At 40.8% G+C, this 19,947-nt stretch overlaps 2 protein-coding genes across 6 annotated transcripts in view; one reads left to right on the forward strand and one right to left on the reverse strand.

Annotated features, from left to right (window-relative positions):
- Window positions 1-17,521, forward strand: part of msh6 (mutS homolog 6 (E. coli)) — a 30,515-nt gene extending 12,994 nt beyond the window's left edge. The window contains exons 5-10 of the mRNA XM_041209997.1: window positions 5,412-5,692; window positions 6,386-6,503; window positions 7,612-7,701; window positions 16,098-16,252; window positions 16,515-16,714; window positions 17,348-17,521. Coding sequence (XP_041065931.1) covers window positions 5,412-5,692; window positions 6,386-6,503; window positions 7,612-7,701; window positions 16,098-16,252; window positions 16,515-16,714; window positions 17,348-17,429 — 926 coding nt within the window. The 3' untranslated portion in view covers window positions 17,430-17,521. The remainder of the gene's footprint in view (window positions 1-5,411; window positions 5,693-6,385; window positions 6,504-7,611; window positions 7,702-16,097; window positions 16,253-16,514; window positions 16,715-17,347) is intronic.
- LOC121289979 (F-box only protein 11) overlaps window positions 17,522-19,947 on the reverse strand; it is a 133,335-nt gene continuing 130,909 nt past the window's right edge. For all 5 annotated transcript variants that reach the window (XM_041210009.1, XM_041210028.1, XM_041210040.1 and 2 more), the window contains one exon: window positions 17,522-18,757. In XM_041210009.1, coding sequence (XP_041065943.1) covers window positions 18,628-18,757 — 130 coding nt within the window. In that variant the 3' untranslated portion in view covers window positions 17,522-18,627. The remainder of the gene's footprint in view (window positions 18,758-19,947) is intronic.

Consider the following 19,947-nt stretch of genomic DNA (forward strand, 5'->3'; position numbering starts at 1 on the left):
CTGAGGGCAGAAGTGCGGGAGATGGGTCAGACATACTTAAGGGCCCTGTCAACCACTCGGGAATGGTGGGGTTCAGGAAAAAGGAAGACATGTCAGAAGCATGAGACATGAGTGACCCCTCTTTCTGTGGCAGATGATTCACTGCCTGCAAAGGTTCTGATCAAGTGAAGCAGAAAGATTTGGTCTCAGGCACCGGTAACATTGGATGCTGTGCTTACTGGGACTCAAACTGGGTGCGAGAGGACGACACTGGGACAGGCAGTCAGTAGCACCACCTAGAGGAGAGTGCAAGAGGAGGACCTGTTTCTACCTGTCAGAACCAAAGTGTGACATCAAAGGAAAATGGGTAGGTGATTGGTGGGTATCTCTTACAAGTCTCTTTTGATTGGCCAAGTGGTTTAAATCCGATGTTATTGCAGTTGAAGAGTACAGTTAGGCAATTAACTTTAAAATATTCAACATCCTAATTAATTAATTAAATAAAATAGAGATGGCTGGGCAGGCGATGTTTAGCAGCTGTAGAATGTGGGGGTTGGTGGATGCCGGTGTGATCCACAGTGACCACATCTGCAGCAGGTGTTGGCTGCTCGAGGAACTTTGGCTCAGAGTTGATGAGCTGGAGTCCAAGCTGTGGATACTATAACACATCAGGGAGGGGGAGAGTTATGTGGACACTGTTTCAGGAGATAGTCACACCCCTCCCTTGGATTAATTGCATCAAATTTGGACCGTGGTCAGGGACAGGAGGATGTGACTACGAGTGAGGCAGGCATGGGGATCCAAAATTTAGCTCTGGAGGAGCTTCAGCCAGTGCCCTTGCCCAATAGGTACGAGGTTCTTGCTTCCAGTGTGGACGAGGGCACAGACTGCAGAGTGGATGAGCGAGCTGACCCCAGCACCATGGTACAGAACACCATTCAAGTGGGGAGAGAAAAGAGAAATGTAGTAATAATAGAGGTTAGCATAGTTAGGGGAATAGATAGTGTTCTCTGCAGCAAAGACAGAGAATCCTGAAGGCTGTGTGTTGCCTACCTGGTGCCAAGTTTAATGTCATTTCTTCTGGAACTTGAAGTGGGAGGGGAAGGATCCAGTTGTTGTGGTCCACGTAGGTACCAACGACATAAGTAGGACTAGGAAGGAGAATCAGCTGAGGGACTACGAACAGAACTACAAAGGTGGTAATCTCCACGTGCAAAATGGCTTCAGGTAAATAAAATTAGAGGGGTAAATGCGTGGCTCAAAGATTTGTGTGGGAGAAATGGGCTCCGATTCATGGGGCACTGACACCTGTACTGGGGAAGGAGAGAGCTAGTCCGTTGGGATGGGCTTCATTTGAACCATTTGGACTAGTGTCCTGGTGAATCGTATAGCTAGGGCTGTGGATAGGACTTTAAACTAATTAATGGGGGGGAAGGGTTCAATTGAAGGGAAGATTAAAAAAATAAAAAGAAATGAGAGACCAGAGGTGCAGGGTAGTGAAGAGGCGAATGATTATCAAATTGTGACAGGAAGGGACAGAAAATATAAGCAGAAGAGTGCAGCAGAAATCAGAACCAGAACGAGCAATAATGGTAAAAGCTTGAGGCTCTTTATCTGAATGCACGCAGCATTTGTAACAAGATAAAGATATTTGAGTCAACGACGCAAATAGAAATAAATGAATATAACTTGATAGCTATTACAGAGACATGGTTGCAGGGTGACTAAGACTGGGAACTCAATATTCAAGGGTAATTGACATTCAGGGAAAATAAGCAAAAAGGAGATGGAATAGCTTTGTTAATAAAGGAAGGTATCAGTGTGGTGGTGAGTAGTGATATAGGTGCAATAGATCGTGATGTGGAAATAAAGAATAGCAAAGGGAAGAAGTCAAGGGTAGCGTTGTCTTTCAACCCCAAAAGAGTTGCCTCACTGTAGGACAAAGTATAAATCGGGAAATAATGGAGGTGTGTAAGAAGGACACTACAATTGTCTTGGGTGATTTTAATCTGTACGTTGACTGGACAAATCAGATTGGCAGGGGTAACATGGAAGACGAATTTGTAGAGTGCATCAGGGATTGTTTCCTAGAGCAATACACTCTGAAACCCATCTAGTAATGTGTAATGAGATGGGATTAATAAGAGATATCGTAGTTAAGGATCCTCTAGGGGGTAGCGATCACAACATGGTAGAATTTCAAATACAGTTTGAGGGTGAGCAACTCTGGTCTCAAGCCAGTGTCCTCAACTTAAATAAGGGCAATTAGGGGTATGAAGATAGAGTTGTCTAAAGCGATCTGGGAAAATGGACTAAGGGGAAGGTCGGTGGATGAGCAGTGGCGGACATTTAAGCAGATATTTCATAATGCTCAGCAAAAAAATTTATCCCGGTCAAAAAGGAGGACTCTGAGAAGGATGAACCACCTGTGGTTAACAAAAGTGGTCAAGGAGAGTATCCAATCAAAAACTATCACATACAAAATGGTGAAAACTAGTGGTAAGCCAGAGGGTGGGGATTTTTTTTTAGCAGAGGATGACTAAAAAGCTAATAGAGGGAGAAAGTTGATTATGAAATTAAATTGGCAAGAAATATAGTAACAAACAGCAAGAGCTTCTGCATGTATATAAAAAGAAAGAGGTGGCTAAAGTGAGCATGACCTTGGAGGATGCAACTGGAGAATTGATAACAGGGAGCAGGGAAATGGCAGATAATTTAAACCAATATTTTTCATCAGTCTTCACGGTGAAGGACATCATAATCACCCCAAAGGGATCAGATAAGCAAGGGGCTAATGGGAGGAAAGATCTTGTAACAGTCTCTGTCGCGAGGGACAAAGTATTCGAGAAACTAATGGGAGTAAAGGCAAACAAGTCACCAGGACCTGATGAACTGCATCCAAGGGTTTCAAAACAAGTGGCTGCAGAGAGAGTGGAGGCAGTGGTTGGTATATTCCAGAACTCACTGGATTTCAGGAGAGTTCCAGTGGATTGGAAAACTGCTAATGTGATGCCCCTGTACAAGAAGGGAGGGAGACAAAAAGCAGGAAACTCTAGGCCAGTCAGTCTAACATCTGTCATTGGGAAAATGCTAGATTCCATTATTAAGGAAGAAATAGGACATTTAGAAAAGCTTAATGCAGTCAAACAGAGTCAACATGGTTTTGCGAAAGGGAAATCCTGTTTGACAAATTTGCTTGAGTTTTTTGAGGATATAACAAGCAGAGTTGATAAAGGGGAACTGGTAGATGTAGTGTATTTGGATTTCCAGAAGGCACTCAATAAGGTTATTGCATGAAATAGAAGCTCACGGTATTGGGAGTAATGTATTAGCAAGGATTGAGGATTGGTTAACACACAGAAGACAGAGCCGGGATTAATGGGTCTTTTTTAGGTTGGAAAGACGTAACTAGTGGAGTGCCACAAGGATCAATCCTAGAGCCTCAATTATTTACTATCTATATTAATGACTTGGAGGAGGGGGCAGAGTGTAATGTATCCAAATTTGCTGATGATACAAAAAATAGGTGGGAGGGCATGTTGTGATGAGAACATAAGGAATCTGCAAGGGGATACAAAAGTGGATATAGACAGGCTGAATGAGTGGGCAAAAACTTGGCAGATGGAGTTTACTGTAGGAAAGTGTGAGGTCATATTCTTTGGTATGAAAAATCAAAAGGCAGACCATTTTTAAATGGAGAGAGACTCCAAAAAGTGCAGCACAGAGGGATCTGGGTGTTCTTGTGCATGAAACACAAAGCTAGCGTGCAGGTGCAGCATATAATTAAAGCGGCAAATGGAATTTTGGCCTATATTGCTCCAGGGGCCTGGAGTTTAAAATTAGGGAAGCCTTGTTACCACTGTACAGGGTGTTGGTGAGGCTGCACCTGGAGTGCTGTGTACAGTTTTAGTCCCCGTATTTAAGAAAGGATATACTGGCTTTGGAGGCAGTTCAAAAAGAGATTCACTAGGTTGATTCCTGGGATGAAGGGCTTGACTTATCACAAATGACTAAACAGGCTAGGCCTTTATTCATTAGAGTTTAGAAGAATGAGGGGTGATATTGAAACGTACAAGATTCTGAGGGGGCTTGGCAGGGTAGATGTTGAGAAGCTGTTTCTACTAGTGGGGGAATCTCGAACTAGGGGACATAGTTACAAAATAAGGGGACACTCAATTAAATTTGAGATGAGGGAATTTCTTCTGAGGGTAGTGAATGCCTGGAATTACCAGAGAGTTGTGGAGGTGAGATCACAAAGTATTTAAAGAGGAGGTAGATAAATTTTTGAAATGTGGGTAAGTTGAGGGCTATGAGGACCTGGCATGAAAGGGTTGAGGCCTGGGGCAGATCAGCCATGATCTTATTGAATGGCTTGCTCCTGTTCCTATTTCTTATGTTCTTAAGCTGATTCTCCTTCAAATCATTAGTTCAAACTTCTGCTCCCAACAACCCTTAAATACAGGTCATATACAGTCTCTGGAATAATTTAGTACAGATCATATACAGTCTCTGGAATAATTTAATACAGATCAAATACAGTCTCTGGAATAATTTAGTACAGATCATATACAGTCTGGAATAATTTAATACAGATCAAATACAGTCTCTGGAATAATTTAATACAGATCATATACAGTCTCTGGAATAATTTAATACAGATCAAATACAGTCTCTGGAATAATTTAATACAGATCAAATACAGTCTCTGGAATAATTTAATACAGATCAAATACAGTCTCTGGAATAATTTAGTACAGATCATATACAGTCTGGAATAATTTAATACAGATCAAATACAGTCTCTGGAATAATTTAATACAGATCATATACAGTCTCTGGAATAATTTAATACAGATCAAATACAGTCTCTGGAATAATTTAATACAGATCATATACAGTCTGGAATAATTTAATACAGATCATATACAGTCTCTGGAATAATTTAATACAGATCAAATACAGTCTCTGGAATAATTTAATACAGATCAAATACAGTCTCTGGAATAATTTAATACAGATCATATACAGTCTGGAATAATTTAATACAGATCATATACAGTCTCTGGAATAATTTAATACAGATCAAATACAGTCTCTGGAATAATTTAATACAGATCAAATACAGTCTCTGGAATAATTTAATACAGATCATATACAGTCTGGAATAATTTAATACAGATCATATACAGTCTGGAATAATTTAATACAGATCATATACAGTCTCTGGAATAATTTAATACAGATCAAATACAGTCTCTGGAATAATTTAATACAGATCAAATACAGTCTCTGGAATAATTTAATACAGATCATATACAGTCTCTGGAATAATTTAAAGGTCTGGCTGCTCCAAATGTCATTGTGCTGGCAGGTGCTTTTACACAGTTCTTCAGAATGTGCCTTCGTCATTCTTAATGGTTTTACTCTTGCAGATGTTTTGGTGAGCCTAACACACTACAGTCAGAGCGGAGAGGGGCCAATGTGCAGACCTGTTGTAATTCTTGCTGATGAGGGCACCCACCCGTTCCTGGAGCTTCGAGGCTCACGCCACCCGTGTGTCTTAAAAACCGTCTTTGGGGATTTCATCCCTAATGACGTGTTCATTGGCTGCCAGGATGTTGAAGAATTAGAAGATGGTCACAGTAACACCCAGGCTTCCTGTCTGCTTGTAACGGGCCCAAATATGGGTGGCAAATCTACACTCATGAGACAGGTGGGAGAGGCACTGTTACCTACCGCGGTCCTGCATGCTTTAAATGAAAAGAGATTGCATCCATGTAGCTCCTTTCATGACCTTAGAACAAAGAATACTTTACAGCTAATAAAGTATTCTGAAGTGTAGTCACTTGTAATATAGGAAACTAGTGAGCCAATTTGTACACTGTAAGCTCCCACAAACAATGTGATAATGACCAGATAATTTGTCCTCTTTTAGTCAAAGGATAAATATTGGCCAGACATGAGGGGGAACCCCCCTGCTGCTGCTGCAGAATTTTGCCATGTATTTTTTTTATTTTTGCAGACACAGGGCCTTGGTTTGACTTTATTTGAAAGACTACATCTCTGATTGGGCAGCACCCCCTCAGTACTGCACAGAAGTGTCAGTCTGGTGTACACGGTCAAATATATAGATTTTAGGACTGAAATCCACAGCCTTCTGATTCTGAGACAGTAAAAACCATGGCTGGGTTTTGAGCCTAAAACAATAGCTTTTTTTCTAGCCTCTTGTTTTGAAAAGGTTACATTAGAATGATACAAAATTTGATGACTAATCTATGCAATTCACAAGGGTAAATTTAAGAATTGCAGCGTTCTGGAATGTAAAGTGGAGGTGAATGTAGTAATGTTTTCTAGCCTGTACAACAGAAACCTGATTTCTTCTTCCTCTTACCCCCTCCCGGACTAGGTTGGCCTACTGGTCATCCTGGCTCAACTGGGGTGCTACGTGCCTGCGGAAAGCTGCAAATTTAACCCAGTTGACCGAGTGTTCACGCGTCTAGGAGCATCTGATAGAATCATGTCAGGTATGAAGAGATTTTGAAGTCAACTTTGTTCCTTTTAAAAAGATTTTTTTTTAAAAAATGTTCACCCAAATTGTTATCAAATGCTTGCAGTTCTTCTCTAACTTATTGTTTTAAAAATGCACAGAAAGCACTTCTCCCTTGTATTTTAATATGGGTTTATCTTGGCTGAAGCCAAGGACTGGAAATCACAGATGCTTGCACTTCAGTGTACTGATAACAATAAAGAATAGAAAATCTGGACCTACTCACTACTTCCAGCAATCTAAACACATCTGCATTTGGCTTCCCAGAGGATATAAATGGACTCTCTGATAAAATCTGTACTCTGGTTGGTGTTGTAGCCAAGTTCCTTCTGTAAATTTTCAGGTCCTTGGTAGAAACTGTCAATTTTTTAAAAAAAAAATATTTGCTCATGGGATGTGGGTGTCGCTGGCTAGGCCAGCATTTATTTCCCAACCCTAATGCCCTTGTTCAGGGGGCATTTTAAGAGTCAACCACATTGCTGTGGGTCTGAAGTCACATGTAGGCCAGACCAGGTAAGGGTGGCAGATTTCCTTCCCTAAAGAGAGTTAGTGAACCAGATGGGTTTTTACAACAATTGGCAATGGTTTCCAGATTTTGATTGAATTCAAATTTCACCATTTGCTGTGGTGAGATTCGAACCCTGGTCTCCAGGGACTGAGTCTCTCGAATACCAGTCCAGTGACAATGCCACTGCCTCTAGAAAATCTGACTAGAGAAGTAAATTAGTGGTAATGCAGTCATTAGGGCCAAATGGAATGATGGTGTCCATACATAGCAGGTGGTTTTGATTTTTTTTTACACAGCAGGTTGACATGTGCTAAATAAAATGGGTCAGAACAACTTCATTTGGAGCTGTTGGCTTATTGGCACATAGCTGCTGGGAGCAAGCTGATGAACCAACTTTAGCCCTGACACACATGCTGGAAATGAACTAACCAAGACTCTCAATTTATTCCTCCCTCACCAAGCAATGCACAAAGGAGTGAAGTGAAATGTAATTAAATAGCAGTCTTTTCAGTTGAAATGTGGGGTTCTATGCAGTAGCATCTAAAATGCTGTAACATTAACCATCTCATTCTTGCAGGTGAAAGCACTTTCTTTGTGGAGCTCAGCGAGACGTCCAGTATCTTGCGACATGCGACCCCACATTCCCTCGTGCTTTTGGACGAATTAGGTAATGTTTGGATCTACTTTAAATGCTGGACTAGGTTTGATTATCTGATTGTGGTATCTGATAATCCTGAGACTGTGTTCTAGCATACTTAAACACTTGTTGTATATGTTCGAATTTGACCAGTGAAGTTCCCAGTGAGCGAGTCTTAAGAACGAACAGGAAGTGTTTACACTGGGCATTTAAAATGGTGAATTCTCTGTGGAGCTACAGGTTTCCTCAGCAAGGGGAGAAATGATGCAGCTAACTTCTCCCAGAAGTACCACTGGGCAAGCTATTGTGGTCACCACCAGCAGAGTGTGGCGCTTGTTGAAAGACATTATGGTTGGTTGAGATGGGGGAATCGTGGGGAAATGATAGGGAAGTTAATATTAAAATGAGAATGCATCGCCTGTCAAGGTTTTTACTTTGTGGTCACTTGTACGCATTTATCACCATTCCAAACCAAGCTGTCTGTAGAATTTATTTGGTCAATTTGATACTTTGTATCAAGGTTTTGGATAGTTTGTTTAATGAACATCTACTGGACTCTCGATGGGGAGAAAACACTTCTGACCTAAATTTGCTCCTCATTCCTGGTTTTTCTGTGGGTGGTATTCCTATTGAAGTGAGAAAACTATGCTCTAGCTGGTGCCCATGTTCTGTATTCTGCCATTTCCCGTCCCAATATTGAAGCTATTTAATTGGTAGGATTGGAACAAAAAACTTTCTCTGCTATTGGTGGGCAGGGTAAATGGATGTGTGTGCAGAAATCTAGATTCATGGGTCCATGGCTCAGTTGGTGCGTACTCGTCCAAGCCCCACTCCAGAGACTGGAGCATATGACCATCACTAAACCTCCAAATAGTGGAAGGGAGTTAGAAGAGCAAATATGTAGACAGATTTCTGACTGCAAAAGCAATAGGGCAGTAATCGTTGGGGATTTTAACTACCCTAATACCAATTGGGATGCAAAGAGTGTGAAGGGGTCAGGGGTCAAAATTGTTGAACTGCATTCGAGAACTTTTTTAGCCACCACGTAACAAGCTCAACAAGAGGGGGCGCAATTCTAGATTTAGTCTTCGGAAATTAAGCTGGGCCAGTGGATGAAGCAGCAGTGGGGGACCATTCCGGAGATAATGCCCATAATGTAGTTAGATTTGGCATCATTATGGAAAAGGACAAAGAACAGGAGTAAATTCCTGGGGGAGGACAAATTTTACGAAGCTGAGAGTTGAGCTGGCGAGAATGGACTGGATGCACCTATTAAGGAAAAGCTCTGTCAAATCAGTGGGAGGCATTTGAAAGCGAGATTCTATGGGCACTGTGGAAGTGTTCCCACAAAGAAAAAGGGTGATACTGCCAAACCTAGAGCCCCCTGGTTACCCAGAAACATACAAGCCAAGATAAAGCAGAAAAAGAAAGCTTATGACAGTCACAAAAGGCTTAATACTGTAGAAAGCTGAGGCGTGTATAAAGTACAAGGGTGGCGTAAAAATGGAAATTAGGAAAGCAGAGAGGACACGAAAAAATATTGGCATGTATAATCAAAGAAAATCCTAAAATGTTTTACCAATACATTATGAGCAAGAGAATAACTAAGGAAAAGGTAGGGTCTATCAGAAATGTACATGGTAACTTGTGCGTTGATGCAGAAGATGTGGTCAGGGTTCTCAATGAGTTTTTTTGTCTGTTTTCACTAAAGGGAGGGGTGATGCAGGCATTCTATTTAGAGGAGTGTGAAATATTAGATACAATAAGCATAGTGAGAGAGGAAGTATTGGGGGGGACTGGCCTACTTGAAGGTGGATAAATCATTGGGCCCAGATAGATTGTATCCCAGGATGTTGAAAGAAGCCAGGGAGGAAATAGTGGATGCTCTGAGGATCATTTTCCAATCCTCACTAGATACAGGCGAAGTACTAGAGGATTGGAGGTCTACGAATGTGGACCTTTGAAAAGGGTGCGAGAGATAGGCCAGAAAATTATAGGCTGGTCAGTCTGACTTTGGTGGTAGGCAAATTATTGTAAACAATCCTGAGTCACAGGATAAACTGTCACTTGGATTGATCTTGGGGCCCTTGCTGTTTGTTGTATATATTGATTTAGACTTAAATGTGGGAGGTATGATTGGGAAATTTGCAGCTGACACAAAATTGGCCATGTGGTGGAAATTAAGGGGGATAGCTGTGGACTCCAGAATGATATCAATGGTTTGGTTGAGTGGGTGGAGAAGTGGAAAATGGAATTCAATCCAGAAAAGTGAGATAATACATTTGGGGAGAGCAAACAAAGCAAGGGAATACTCAATAAATTGGAGTTATTGAGAGGGGCTGAGGAAGTGAGAAACCTTGGAGTGCATGTCCACAGGTCCTTGAAGATCGCAGAACAGCTGAACAAAGCAGTCAAGAAAGCATATGGAATGCTTTCCTTTATTGGGCGAGGTATTGAATATAAAAGCAGGGATATAATGATGGAACTGTATAAAATGCTGGTTAGGCCACAGCTGGAATTTTGTGTACTGGTCACATTACAGGAAGGACATAATTGCACTGGAGAGAGTGCAGAGGAGACTTACAAGAATGTTATCAGGGTTTGAAAATTGCAGTTATGAGGAGAGTTTGAATAGGTTAGGGTTGTTTTCCATGAACAGAGGAGGGTAAGGGGAGACCTAATTGAGGTGTATAAAATTTGAGGGACTGAGATAGGGTCGACAGTAAAAATTTGTTTCCCCTAGCCGAGGGGTCAGTTACTGGGGGGGCATAGGTTTGAGGGGACCTTAGGAAGGATTTTTTCACCCAGAGGGCAATGGGTGTCTGGAGTTCACTGCCTAAGTTGGTGGTTGAGGCTGAAACGCTCAACTCATTTAAAAGGTACCTGGATCTGCATCTGAGGTGCTGTAACCTGCAAGGCTATGGACCAGGTGCTGGAAAGTGAAGTTAAAATGAGCGGCTAGTTTCTTTTTCTCTTTTTGGCCTGCGCAGACACGATGGGCTGAATGGCCTCTTTCTAAAAGGATTATTAGGTCATTTCTCGTGTGTACAAATTGGCTGCCACGTTTCGCTTACTTCGTTGGCTGTGAAGTGCTTTGAGGTGTGCTGCCATTGTGAAAGGCACTCTGTTCTTTCCATTTTATTTTTAGATGGTGGCCAAGGTATGCAACACTGTCGAGTGCAGTATAAATGGTTTTGTTCCATTGGGATATCAAGCAAGTGTATTGGTCGCCATGTGAAATTTCAGTCTTGTATCCATTTGACTGAAATGACCATTACACACTTGTAAGCCTAGACCAAGGGTCGGCAACCTGTGGCTCCTTACCACCATCAAACTTTCTCAGTCACGGGGTTTAAGAAAATATCTGGAAATATTAATTAGAGTCAACTCAAAGAATACAGTAACACAATTGTCCTGTGGGAATTAAAGGTTAATAGTCAAATTTCATGGTTTCAAATGATTTTGATGAAAAATAGCATTGAGCTTGAAATAAAACTGTCATATGTCTACACATTGGTTACAGGTAAGTTGGGGTTTGAGGATTAGGTTTTATGGTTGCAACACTAATGTAGCTGAAAATTAAACCTGTTATTTTGATATGAGAATCTGGGCTGGAAAGTTCTTTTTGTTTTGAAAACTTTAAGCAAAAGTCCTGTTTAAAGCTGACTTTACTGACAAGTTTAAAATAAAAGAGTTTATTGCAAAATCTATTCTAAAAACACAGACAAAAAATATTCTTTCACTTTGAATTTGTTATTGATGTTTTGCTCATTTTAATCTATTTTTTTGGGTCTTGCGGCTCAAGTTTGTATTTTAGGCAAAGTTCTTAAGGCTCTTCCGGTTCAGAGAAAGGTTGCTGAACCCTGGCTTAGTCAGTGCATGTTTTAATTTGGTTTGGTATGGGGAGGGGGGTGGTAATAAGGAGAGAGCTGATTGAAGAGGGACTGCATACTGATCCTATCAAGGAGATTCACACTGTCTAATTGGGCACTTGAGTTGCTTTCCTCCAGCCTAACTTAAATTTTCACTTTGGCAGGAAGAATAGGAAAACAGCATATTATTTAAATTTGAGAGATTGCAGAACTCTGATATTGAGGGATCTGGGTATCCTGATCCATAAATCTCAAAAAGATAGTGTGCAGTTACAGCAAGTGATTAGGAAGACACATGGAATATAAAAATGTTTTGCTGCAGTTGTACAGGGCGTTGGTGAGACCACATCTGGAGTACTGTGCACAGTTGCTCATTTGAGGCTATAAATGTGTTAGCAGTTCAGAGAAGGTTCACTCAATTAATACCTGTGGTGGGGTGTTGTCTAATGAGGATAGGCTGGGCTTGTATCCATTGGAGTTTAGAAGAATGAGTGGCGATCTTATTGAAGCGTTGAAAAATGTTTCCCCTTGTGGAAGAGACTAGAATTAAGGACACAGTTTAAAAAGAAAGGGTTTCTCATTTGTGACACAGATGAGAAGAAATTTTCTGTGAGGGTCGTGAGGCTTTGGAACTTTCCAGAGAGTGGTGGATGCAGGGTTACTGAATGTTCTTAAGGCGGAGGTAGCTAGATTCTTGACTAACAAGGGAGTTAAAGGTTATCGGGTAGGTGGAATATTGGGCTCAGGCCACAATCAGATCAGTCATGATCTTATTGAATGATAGAGCAAGCTCAAGGTACTGAATGGCCTACTCCCAATTCATGTGTTTGTATGATGTCTGAGCTGAACACTTGTTACCTTCACACATTGTTGAATTGGGATATTGTTTTTGGGTACCAGAATGCCAAATAGTGTATTTACTGATGATCTGAAAGATAACCGCTATATGAAATTCTTAGCCTTCTTGCTTTCATGGTAACTTCTGTTGTTGTTCCAAATGACCTGAGTAAATTAAAATCACTGGATCTCCATAAGACATAGGAGCAGAAATTCGGCCCATCGAGTCTGCTCCACCATTCAATCATGGCCGCTAAGTTTCTCAACCCCATTCTCCTACCTTCTCCCCGTAACCTTTGATCCCCTTACCAATCAAGAACCTATCTACCTCGGTCAATGATCTGGCCTCCTCGGCCTTCTGTGGCAATGAATTCCATAGATTCACCACTCTCTGGCTAAAGAAGTTTCTCCTCATCTCTGTTCTAAAAGGTCTTCCCTTTACTCTGAGGCTGTGCCCTCAGGTCCTAGTCTCTCCTACTAATGGAAGCATCTTCACCATGTTCACTTTATCCAGGCCTTTCAGTATTCTAAGTTTCAATCAGATACCCCCTCATCCTTCTAAACTCCATCGAGTATAGACCCAAAGTCCTCAGACGTTTCTCATATGTTAAGCCTTTCATTCCTGGGATCATTCTCGTGAACTTCCTCTGGACCCTCTCCAGGGCCAGAACATCCTTCCTGAGATACGGGGCCCAAAATTGTTCACAAAATTCTAAATGTGGTCTGACCAGAGCCTTTTAAAGCCTCAGCAGCACATCCCTGCTTTTATATTCTAGTCCTCTCGAAATAAATGCCAACATTGCATTTGCCTTCCTAACTACTGACTCAATCTGTAAGTTAACCTTAAGAGAATCCTGGAATCCTAGGACTCCCAAGTCCCTTTGCACTCCAGATTTCTGAATTCTCTCCCCATTTAGAAAATAGTCTGTGCCTCTATTCTTCCTACCAAAGTGCATGACCTCACACTTCCCCATCTGCTGCTACTTTGCCCATTCTCCTAAACTGTCCAAATCCTTCTGCAGCCTCCCTGCCTCCTCAATTCTACCTGTCCCTCCACCTATCGTTGTATCATCTGCAAACTTAGTCAGGATGCCCTCAGTTCCTTCATCTAGATCATTAATGCATAAAATGAAAAGTTGTGGTCCCAACACTGACCCCTGTGGAACTCCACTAGTCACCGGCCGCCAAACTGAGAAGGACCTCCTTATCCCCATTCTCTGCCTCCTGTCAGACAGCCAATCTTCTATCCATGCTAGTACCTTGCCTCTAACACCATGGGCTCGTATCTTACTGAGCAGCCTCCTGTGCAGCACCTTGTCAAAGGCCTTCTGGAAGTCTAAGTAGATAACATCCATTGGCTCTCCTTTGTCTAACCTACTCGATACCTCCTCAAAGAATTCTAACAGATTTGTCAGGCATGACCTCCCCTTGATGAAACCATGCTGACTTTGCCCTATTTTACCATGCACTTCCAAGTTTTCTGAAATCTCATCCTTCATAATGGACTCTAGCCTGACCTCGGTCGTTGATAAGGTTATACTTGGCCTGTAATTTCCCGTCTTTTGCCTCACTCCCTTCTTAAACAGGGGGGTTACATTAGTGATTTTCCAGTCCTCTGGGACCCTCCCTGACTCGAGTGATTCCTGAAAGATCAGCACTAACGCCTCCACTATCTCTTCAGCTATCTCCTTCAGAATTCTGGGGTGTAATCCATCTGGTCCAGGTGATTTATCCACCTTCAGACCTTTCAGTTTTCCTAGCACCTTCTCCTTGGTAATGGCCACCATACTCACCTCTGCCCCCCTCTCTCGAAGTCTCTTGAACTTTGGGGATGTTACTCGTGTCTTCCACCGTGAAGACTGACGCAAAGTACCTATTCAGTTCCTCCACCATTTCTTTGTTCCCCACTATTACTACTCCAGTGTCATTTTCCAGTGGCCCAATGTCCACTTTTGCCTCTCTTACCCTTTTTATATCTTAAAAAAAACTCTTGCAATCTTCTTTTATATTACTGGCTAGTTTACCCTCATATTTAATCTTCTCCCTCCTTATTATTTTTTAGTTGTCCTCTGTTGGCCTTTGTAGGCTTCCCAATCCCCTGGTTTCCCACTGCTCTTCCCCACATTGTATGCTTTCTCTTTAGCTTTTATGCTGTCCCTGACTTCCCTTGTCAGCCATGGTTGTCTCGTCCTCCCTTCAGTATGCTTCTTCTTCCTAGGGATGAATTTTTGCTGTCTCCCCCAAATTACTCCCAGAAACTCCTGCCATTGCTGTTCCACTGTCTTCCCTGCTAGGCTCATCTCCCAGTCAATTCTGACCAGCTCCTCCCTCATGCCTCTGTAGTTTCCTTTATTTTAACTGTAATACCATTACATCTGATTCCAGCTTTTTCCTCTCAAATTGCAGGGTAAATTCTATCATATTAGGGTCACTTCCTCCTAAGGGTTCCTTCACCTTAAGCTCCCTTATCAAATCTGCCTTATTACACATCACTAAATCCAGAATTGACTGTTCCCTAGTGGGTTCCACCACAAGCTGCTCCAAAAAGTCATCTCGTAGACATTCCACAAATTCCTTTTCTTGGGATCCGCTACCAACCTGATTTTCCCAGTCTACCTGCATATTGAAATCCCCCATGATCACTGTAACCTTGCCTTTCTTACACACCTTTTCTATCTCCTGGTGTGTCTTGTGCCCCACATTCTGACTACTGTTCGGAGGCCTGTACATAACTCCCATTATGGTATTTTTTTACCTTTGTGGTTCCTCAACTCTACCCACACAGATTCTATAGCATCTGACCCCATGTCATTTCTTGCTATCGATTTAATTTCATTTCTTATTAACAAAGCAACCCCACCCCCTCTGCCAACTTGCCTATCTTTTCGATAGGACGTATATCCTTGGATATTTAGCTCCCAGTCCTGATCCCCTTGCAGCTATGTCTCCGTGATGCCCACCACATCATACCTGCCAATTTCAATATGCGCCACCAGCTTGTTTAGAAACAACACCTTCAGTCCTGTATTTCCCGTCCCCTTTCTCATTGTCCCTTTATCTGATGTGCTTGAAATTAGATTCCTAGCCCTTTCCAAACACTGTCCTATTTTGTGTTCTGGAGACTTTAATGGGCTCTCCTTTTCAGTTTTTTCATAATTTTCCATGGTTGAATCCACCCCCCCACATGCTAACCTGCTGCTTTGTTTCCCATTAGTCATACTTCTTGGAGTTTTACCCTTCCCTCCCCCCTCACTTTCTAATTTACAGTCCTGTTGACCATCCTATTTACCCTTTTTGCCAGGACATTGGTCCCAGATCAGTTCAGGTGGATACCATCCCAACGGTACAGATCCTTCCTGTTCCAATACTGATGCCAGTGCCTCACGAAATGGAACCCCTCTTTCCCACACCACTCCTTTAGCCATGTGTTTACTTCCCTTATTCTCGCATCCCTATGCCAATTTGCACGTGGCTTGGGTCGTAACCTGGAGATTATAAACCTTGAGGACCTGTTCTTTAATTTAGTTCCTAATAATCCCCAAACAGGTCCTCTTTTCTAGTCTTACCTATGTTATTTGTCCCGACATGGACCACAACAACTGAATCCTCCCCCTCCAATATCTCAATCTGATTATCGTAGTGTTGGTAGTTAGTTTGAAAGGTAAAGCTGTGAACATCCAGTTAAGCAAAACTTTTGCATTTGAATTGTTATTCCAGGCCGTGGTACAGCAACATATGACGGCACAGCAATTGCTAGTGCGGTGGTAAAAGAGCTTGCTGAAAATATCAAGTGCCGCACTCTGTTTTCTACACACTACCATTCCCTTGTGGAAGACTTCTCTCACTCCACTGCAGTCTGTTTAGGGCATATGGTAAGTGCTTCACGTTCAATATAATTTAAATCAAGTCTTGTAGCAATTTCATGCTTGTATGTGCACCTGGTTAGCATTAATCTAGAAATCAAACAATGTTGGAATTTGTTGGGAGAATTCCGGAATGTGGAAGGCATGAAAAATATGTATGCTTAGCTTCAGAAAGATGGTAAAGCAGCGTAACCTTTCTCCAAGCCTGCAGTAAATGATGCTGGGTTAGAGTTAATGATTTGTAACATCTTCTGTTGTGGACTGTTTGCAGGCTTGTATGGTTGAGAATGAATGTGAAGATCCAAGCCAGGAAACCATCACATTTCTATATAAATTTATCAAAGGAGCCTGCCCAAAGAGTTATGGATTTAATGCAGCAAGACTTGCAAACATTCCTGAGGAAATTATTCAAAAAGGTCACAAGAAAGCTAAAGAATTTGAAAAGACTACCATTTCCTTCAGACTTTTTAAGTAAGTATATAAGAATTGAACCTTCAAGTTTTTAATATGTATCTGATTGCTAATTATGATTGCAGCACTGTGCAAATTACTTGGCATAAGTAATACCAGTTGATAAAGTGCATTGGAATGAATTTAATCAGGCTGTGGAAACAATGGTAAACCTATGCTTCTCAAGGGATCATTTCTAACTTTATTAGCCAGGAAAGAGCTTTTAACTTCGAGGCTTGATTTTCTTTCTCTATGGTATCTTAAGATGCAGTAGTGCAAATGTTCCAGTGGAATTCAAAGCAAGGCAAAATATAGGTTTATTTTTAAGTTAATTGATTCCACACAATCAGCATGACATGCTAAAGAATAGTTAGAAAGCAGCTTTTGAAAGGGGAGGTAGTGAATTAAAAAGACATAATCCCTGTAAGTTAAAGTTAGTCCTGACCATTTTAAAGTAGAATATGGGGGAAAAAAGTAAAGGTAGCAAATACTAATGAGATGGTAGAGTTGACTCAACCACCTTGAATAGCACTTAAGAAGTGAGCAAAAAGACCCTCTTTTTGCTACTGTATGGGTTAGTGGTAATCTGTTGTAGTTACTGCATTTGTAGTGCTTTATAGACATTTAAATTTTCTATACTTTTTGCTTCTGCAGGGAGATGTGCTTTTTGGTTGAAGACCCAAATATTAACTTCCTCACTCTACAACCAGTACTGCAGAAGATTGCTGAAATCTGAACACAATATCAAGTGTATGATTTAATTCAGAGACATGATTTTTGAAATTATGTTCTAATAAAGTTTATTTTAAAATGATAAGACTCTCTTCCTAGGAAATTAAACCCTTTTTTATTGTTACCTATCATCTACATAATGGTTATTGAATACTCCACAATATATTAAGTCTAGGATGTTATGGTACATGCATACACTTTCAAGCTGTTGATTTTACCCACTGTCACCAATACGCATTAATGAAAAGCTATTAAAGGGAGACTGAGTATATATGTACATATATACTAGCTGCTTCATTACAGGGAGAAGCATTACCAAAATGGCACTGTCCAGAAGTTACTTTTGTAACAATATGCATGTTTTAATGAGGTGGCATGTAACTTTTTAAAAACTGGGTAAAATACTGGTACCACTTCAGATGTTTACTTTCCCTTAATCCCTGTACAGTCTCATATAAGCACTTATGTTGACTTCTGGAAATAACTTTAAAAAGAACATCCATGTTCTGTAATTGAAATCAATAAGTTGTGGGATACAATTGATTAGTGTTATCTTTTCTCTTTCATAGAAAGAATTTAAGATACTGGGACATGAGTATAGTTACAGCAAGTCTCTAGTTCTGCTAACAAAACAGGACACATTCAAGTACAATAAGGTTTTGCTTGAAATTACAAAAAAAAGCTACATGAGAAAAAGCATTAAAATCAGTTGTCTCAGTTGAATAAATGTTTTTTTTTAAAAATCAAAAATGCAGAAGTGCTAGATCACATTTTCATACATACACCAACCCAATCAGTACCCATTGTCCATAGGTGCTGCTATGTCCAACAGCAGAACAGTCCTCCTGCATCTCCATATTTCAATGCTACTTGTCCAAAGAAAAATACAGCTTCACAAGCTGGTGTTTAGGGTACTGAACCAGTGTTAGCCTTTTGTCTCTTGGATAGTCCACTGCTGGCTGCTTAGTCTGTTGTAATGCTATTTATGCCCAGCCTTCTCTTGATCCTGAGTTAGCAGATTACTCCTTTCCTTCACTGTCAAAACACCAGAGTTTGGACTCTGGTGTCATCCACACATGCACGACAGCTGTACAAATTCTGACATTCTTCCTGAAGATTTGGGCAAATGATATTTTTCCCCTAGAGTTTTTTTTTATACAAATGGAGTTACTGTTGATTAGAATGGCAGGATATACTGAAGCTCAATTGTGTTGCAACGTATTGGACTCTATTGGTGGTGCAGAGTCATACAAAGTGTCTGTATCATGTGTGGGTTCTCCAGCTAATGTGCAAGGATTTGAAAGTGTTCCAGCACCACAGTCACAGAAAAATCTGTAATGAAAAGGGGAAAAAAATAAGTATTTTCCTTTAAATTGCAGTGTCCTATGACAAGAAAACCATCAACTTATATATACTCAATCTGATTTTTTAAACAATGATTATTTGCACAACCACCATCCTTAAGATATTGTTGCTACAATCAAACAAGTAGCAAATTGCAGTTTTCTGTGGACATGCACATAGTTTAATCTTTCAACCCAACTCACTATCAATGCAGCACATTTCAGCTGATTATGGATTGAAACAAAGGAAAATAACTTTGGTTATGGTGTCTTCATCACTGAGAACAATTAGTTCACAAACATGAAAGCTGCTGAATGAAGAAAATGTAGTCAATATGATCTGAAGCAAGAAACATTTCTAAAGTCTACTTAGGTGTCAAACATTGCAATCAGAGATTGGTATGGCTAATAATACATGATTCCCTCAAGGAGGATGCAGGCATGGTGGGCCACAGTGACCAATAGCATTGAGTTTTATAAGTATGAGCATGTGTAGAGGTATTCAATTTGCACAAGATGATCCCAGGGATGGAATTCAGTTACTGAAGATATTGGAACTATTTCCACTGGAGCATTGAAAAAATATTTTAAAACGTGAGCAGGGACATATTTTGTATGACTGCAGATTTAGCAATGAGGTCAATTTAAACATTGCCAGATAAAAGGGTGGGGAGGAATCTATGTGGAAAAAAGTTGGAACATGGAAGGCTTTGTCACAGGAATTGTTGAGGCAGAGACCAAGGGAGCTGCTGGGCAAGGATAAACATTTGGAGTATAGAGAAATGAAGTGGATTTATAGTTTTGTATTGCACAGGCAGAGACAAAGGTTCAATGAAATCCATGCTGTAAACTTGTTATCCATTTAATATTTTCCTTTATTTTTAATCCATTGTGTTTTTTCTCACCTATACTGAAGCCAATCACTTTCTCCTTAGTCAGAGAGGGTGTGAAGAGGGTATGAGGCACATGTTCACCATTGATTTCTTTGCATTGCTGTTTACAGCAAGATCAAAATGGCAGAGCAAGACTTATTGTGCTCTGTCAAGATGTCACAGCATCTAGAAAATGGTTAGAGGCTTAGGACTTCAATTCTTTCAGGACAGTGTTAATGCCAGTTGCACAATGGTGATGCATAAATGAACAGAAATTTCTTGTCCTCTACTAAAGCTTGTATGTGTT

This window comes from Carcharodon carcharias, chromosome 2 (assembly GCF_017639515.1).
Source record: "Carcharodon carcharias isolate sCarCar2 chromosome 2, sCarCar2.pri, whole genome shotgun sequence".
Taxonomy (NCBI): Eukaryota; Metazoa; Chordata; class Chondrichthyes; order Lamniformes; family Lamnidae; genus Carcharodon; species Carcharodon carcharias.